Genomic DNA, 5,950 nt, shown 5'->3' with positions numbered 1-5,950 from the left:
GTGCATCTCGCTATTGTGTTCCAGCCTTCGCGCCGTTGTTGTGTTTCGGCCTGCGTGTCGATCTCATATCCCGGCTTACTTGCTGATGTCATATCCCGCCCCACGTGGCACGGCGAGGTCCCGTCCTGTATGTCATCTTCCGGATCTAAGTCGCGCTCGACTAGGTGTCGTCAGATCCAGCTCTTCATCCTGCTCAGAGTCATCTTCTCTTCCGAGTCACGACAACTCGAACAACGTTCCAACCAGCTCATTGATCCACCAAAGGGCGCCCCGGGCCAGGGTACGTTCTGCGTATTCACTCTACATTCATTTCATCATTTTACTATTAGTCTGTTCTTTATATATTCGTTGAATCTGCCTAGAGTATCAGGGTACCAGGGACTGGGGTAACCCGGTTGCTGGTTGCATATAACATTGACTAGAGGACTTCTGACGACTTGATCAATATAGAAGTTATCTCAGCATCCCCATTTTCGGACCATAGCGATTCGGTCAACATTCCATCAACTTCACCTGGTGATCAACATTCCATCAACTTCACCTGATGATCAGTCTGACTTAGTTTTCAGACAAGATCAACTGATGACTCGGATAATATTAAAATGATTTGGATGATATTTAAGTAATTTTAATTAAGTTGAAAAAAAATATTTTTAAATAAGTTAAACCTGTTTATTTTAACATTATAATACGGTTGGATATTAGAAGAAGGAAATTTGAGCAATTTTAATAAAAATTGCGATCAAAATTGAGCTAACCATTTTTAGTGAAAATTATTAGAACTATTTTAATTGATTTAAAGTAATTTTGATCAATATTAAAGCAGTTTAACCCAATTTAATTATTTCTACGAATATTACAAACTGTTTTAATCAATCTAAACTAATATCAAACCTACTTTTGACTTACACTAGAATAAAAATTTTGACAATTGTAATCAATATTAGAGAAGAAACCTAACATTAGAGTAATATTGATCAATAATAAGATAAGTCGAAATAGTTTTTACTAATAATTTCGACTAATATTAAAAACCAGCGTTTCTAAAATACAAAATTGAAATAGAATACTTCTTAAATATTTTCCATTTTTCCTAAACGTCTTTTTTGACGATAACAAAAAAAATAATAATAAACGTCAATTTAATTTTTGCCGAATTTTAAAATTACTTGATACCCAAATCATTTCCTCCGCACATAAACACAAATTTGCTTCTATTTAGGGAAAAGACCTTCAGTCTCTCCCCTTTGTCTCTCTGGCTTCCGGCCAGCAAGGCGGCGTGCGGCGACCTTTGCAAACCATAGAGCTGTTGGCCCGCGTGGACCTGGAGGCGGCCAGAGCGCTTATGGCGGTGAGCACAATAGATGGCGATCGTAATTTGCAAAGGGCGGCAACGGCAGGGACGAATGTGAGGACTTCTCCTTCCCTCCTCGCCCCTCACTTCCGGGCTTAGATTCTTCTGCTTCTCTCATGGTTCTTATTTGTTCCGATTTCCTCTCTGTACTTTTTCTTCTCTTCTATACTTTTTGAGGATGATGATGCACTGTTTATTTTTCTTGGATGCTCATATCAAACGAAACACTGACTTCCCCACTAAGCCGTTCATGTTGGTTGCACTTGATATTCATACATACGCAATGTTTGAAATTCTATAATAATCAACCATTCAATCTTTCCCCAAAGCCAATCCTCGTACCCTAACTTATTAGTAAAAGTTTCAAAAGTGAAACATTTGGCCTTCTTATAATTTTGTCTGTCAGCAAATGAAATCTAACCCTTTTTTCGAAGAGCTATGCAATCTAGGTTGTAGAAGCCCTTCTAGTTCTCCCTAAAATAACCTCTCAACACTAACATATGGAGTACAGCAATAAGTTAAGTAAAATCTAGGTCAAGCTCTCCCTAGAAAATAAAATTTCATTCTGAAAAGAATTGTTTTTATTTTTGTCTCTAAAGGCTATTTGGTCTCCAAGAATGTCTACTCTTGTTGCAAAATGTCTTCACAATTTTGGCATACATCACTATTACTGCATTCAATGTAATATGTTACCTACTATTTTGGTTCTAATTGTTACCTTCTGTTTTGCATAGCATCTTGCTAGTAAGGTGACCTGTGTTTCTTTCTTCTTTTACCTCTAAAATTCTACGTGAGGTTGATTGAATTCCTCTTAATTACTTGTATACCTACTCTTTTGGTTCGAATTGTTACTTCTGTTTTGTATAGCATCTTGCTAGTAAGGTGACCTGTGTTGCTTTCTTCTTTTACCTCTAAAATTCTACTAATAGGTTGATTAAATTCCTCTTAATTTTTGAAAATTTATCCATTGGTGATAATTACTTGTGCTATTTTTTTCATCTTCTCATTTATAGGCAATCAACGACAGTGATGTTCACAGCATCGTCCTGTCCTATCTAATTCATAATTGTTTCAAGGAGACAGCACAAACATTTCTTGCTTGTACTGGGATGAGCCAACATGTTGATTATCTTCTAGAAATGGAGAAACGAAAAAGTAGGTCACTTGTAGTTACAGCTTTCCTGACATGGTTTTTAGAGATGCGGACCTTCTATTTTGAAGTATTAGTACTTTCTTTCCTCTTCTTGTAGATTCACAATTGTAACTATTTGGAAATGAGATGTGGATAATGTATAGTCATGGAAACATCAGTGTAGCAACACAAGTTACTACATTCCAGCTTATGATTATTGATTACTGTTTCTTGTAGCATAACAGAAAGCTTTGTTAGCTAGTATGTTAGCATTTCTTTTCTGTTCAACCCATTTTATAATCTTAGGTGGAGACTTAAAAATATACTAAATTTCTTGAATTTAACATCTAATGCTTCAATTGGTCAGTATCAAAATCTTTGTTGCAATGACCTGTAATTGCCTGGTATCTATTCCTCCAACCTTAAAGTTGTATGTCGACTAGGGCTTCTGGGTTGGTTTCCTACTTCCTACCAAGTTTATCACTCATCGCCCTCCTGAAAGCTTAACAGAATTTTTTGGCAAGTGATTATCATTCAGATGTTATAGCATAAAACACACATTGTGATTTTGAATCCTAGGTTACTCTTTTATTCTTTTGATATTATTTATCCCTGTTCCATAAAACTGTTTGGCTTGCTCTTATAATATGATCCACATGCTTATGTATTGGGACATAGCCCAGTAGCTTAAACTTTCATGGATGGATAAATGGTACTCAATCAAAATCGTGAGCAGAGCTATGTTTCTTGTTAAATATAATGTATACTATCTTTAAAGTTTAACATCTTCAATCAAGCTAAATATGAAGATATTTATCTAATTCTGGTGCAGTTAAACAATCATTAGGTAAATTTTAAGCAATAACTAGTGGATTGCTTTTCCATGGTAGCTTCTATGCAAAACAATCTTTAGGGAAGCAAATTGTGTAACTTTTTTTTTAACTTCTGCATGATTCTTATAGATCTACTACTTGAAGTTAATTTTAATTTTCTGAAACATTCCTTGGAACTAAGTGTTGGTACCTGGTCATTCTCCATTTTGATTATCTTCAGCAATTCTCCATTATATAACTGAGGGGAATGCTCTCAAAGCAACAGAACTAACAGAACAGCTAGTGCCCAACTTGCTGGAGGACAACAAAGATCTGCACTTTGATCTGCTTAGCCTTCACTTTATTGACCTAGTGCGTTCAAGAAAAATGTAAGTGATTTTCTAATAAAACATAGTATATTACATAAATCATGTCAATCTTTTGTTTGTGTAATCTGTCATTCATTCATAGCAATGAAGCATTGGAATTTGCTCAAACCAAACTCACACCATTTGGAAACGTGGCAAAGTACGATGAGAAGCTGGAAGTATGATTTAGATCTAACCTAACATTGTATTTCTTCCTAATCTTATTATTAATTATATGGATCTTACATTTCTCATTCATCAGGATTTTGCCACGCTGTTGACTTACGAGGAGCCTGAGAAATCTCCAATATTTTATCCTCTAAGCCCAGAGTATCGAGAAAATATCACAGATAATCTGAATAGGGCTATCCTAGGTATTCTACATCTTAAAATTTTCTGCTGCACACTCCCTCTATTTGTATCAGTTTTTGTGATTATGAAATTGCCTGTCTTTATGTTGAATGTTAGTTCATGCAAATCTCCCAAGCTATTCTTCCATGGAGAGATTGATACAGCAAGCAACTGTGGTTGGACAGTATCTACATGAAGAACTCGGCAAGGTTAGTGGTTAATAATCTATTTGGAACTAAGATATACCTTTTTATTTCCGAACAATGCAGAGCATGACAGTCTTTTTAATTGATACCCACTTCTGTCTTCTTTGCTCTTTTTGTCTATCAAAATATTTTTCAAGTCAATAAACACTATGTAAAATTCTTCTCATCTTTATTGCTTTCAAGCATGAAACTAAATTGATTTTCAATAATGTTCATTTAATCTTTTTATAAATCTTTTCTCGAGTTTTATGATATCCCTTATTATTGAATAATTTAATTTCTCTGTAGTTAGAACAACATTTACTATGTCATATTTATGTTCTTATAAATTGATACTGGCATACATTTCTTTATTCCTTTGACACCATAACTTTCAACATTTATTGTATAATTCAACGAACCGTATTATATCTTGATCTCTTTACTTTTTTCAAACTTCAATATTAATGTCCTCCTATCTGTCACTTTTATGTTGGACATGGTAATTTAACCTGCCAAAGTAGTGACTCGCATGTACCAGTTTACTCGGACTTCACATTGTGCCTTATCTCCATTTTCGACGGAGTTTGCATAAATTATTCTGCTATCATTCATCTAAGTCAGGAGCAACTTTCCATGAGATTCATAGTTGCATTACTTATTACCTTTTATTTGTGGACAAAACTGATTAGTCATTCTTTTTTATCTAAGCCACATCTAGTACCCATGTTTTGCACTTCATACTGGGAGTACAATCTCGATCACGCCCAATTGTGCAAGGATGGGGAATACAATCTCCCCACCGTTCCATTTTTATCCCAATTTGCTTTTTGAAATTTCTTATATTCTTGCTTCTTGAATGAGATATATTCTTGCTTCTTGAATGAGATTCAAGGATATTCTTACTCTTGAAAGTTGTTAACTTACAGGATGGTCCTCCGTCGTTTTCTTTACATGCTTTTCTGAATAACTAGTCATGAACAGAAAGAACATCGTCGTAGTAGGAAGCATCAGAATTTCCATTGCCGCATGTGCTAGAATTGTTTGCAACCTTTGCATTTGGTCGTATCCGAGTACTGTTAAACTATATGTAAATTACTAATTGCTTGACGAAAATGCGCGGCTCTAGTGCTGCTTGTAGGATTTATCATTGGAATTTTCTTTGTTCCATTATCTATCTATTTCAGTAGCTTGTCGAGGTTGATGAAATGTAATCCTCATTTCCTTCTGAAACATTAGCGCAACTATTTGTTAGTCTATTGTAATATCAATAATAGCATATTTATTTATTTGGTTTTTGTTTGAGATAAGCAAGGCAAAAACAAGATGAGTTCCGATATTGAAATATATCTGTGAATTGAATGTTAATACATATTTTATTCGAACGACTAGCAAGTTGAGTTTGCAATGCTTCCAACAGAAATGCCAACACTTAGGAGGTGTTTGGTAGGCGGATTTAGGATGCTGGAATAGGAATGAATCTGTTTCATTCTCATTCTTGATGCTTGGTAGATGAGAATCGGAATCAAAATATGGATTTGATACCTCTAATTTTATAACCCACTCACCCCTAGGTTATCGTTAAATCCATTCTTCCCTATTCGTGTGATTTTTTTTAGACGGCCCAATCTCCCTCCTCCGAACCTTTTATTTTTTTTCTTCTCTTTTGCTTTTCACGTTTCATCTCAGCGCCTTTCGTCCTTGCTCGTCGCAACGTCTCTAGTTCCCCGCTCGTCGGCCCACCCACG

General features: G+C 35.3%; 1 protein-coding gene across 1 annotated transcript; it reads left to right on the top strand.

Moving 5' to 3' along the window:
* The first annotated feature begins 1,177 nt into the window (after positions 1–1,177).
* LOC122017375 (glucose-induced degradation protein 8 homolog) lies at positions 1,178–5,491 on the top strand. Its single transcript, XM_042574974.1, has 7 exons — positions 1,178–1,408; positions 2,368–2,509; positions 3,540–3,687; positions 3,770–3,845; positions 3,929–4,040; positions 4,135–4,226; positions 5,132–5,491. The coding sequence occupies exons 1-7, from the start codon at positions 1,346–1,348 to the stop codon at positions 5,174–5,176; spliced, it is 678 nt and encodes a 225-aa protein (XP_042430908.1). The 5' UTR covers positions 1,178–1,345; the 3' UTR covers positions 5,177–5,491.
* Positions 5,492–5,950: the final 459 nt, after the last annotated feature.

This window comes from Zingiber officinale, chromosome 8B, assembly GCF_018446385.1.
Source record: "Zingiber officinale cultivar Zhangliang chromosome 8B, Zo_v1.1, whole genome shotgun sequence".
In the NCBI taxonomy this organism is placed as follows: Eukaryota; Viridiplantae; Streptophyta; class Magnoliopsida; order Zingiberales; family Zingiberaceae; genus Zingiber; species Zingiber officinale.
The sequence above is the reverse complement of the archived record's forward strand: the minus strand, read 5'-3'. Positions and strand labels throughout refer to the sequence as shown.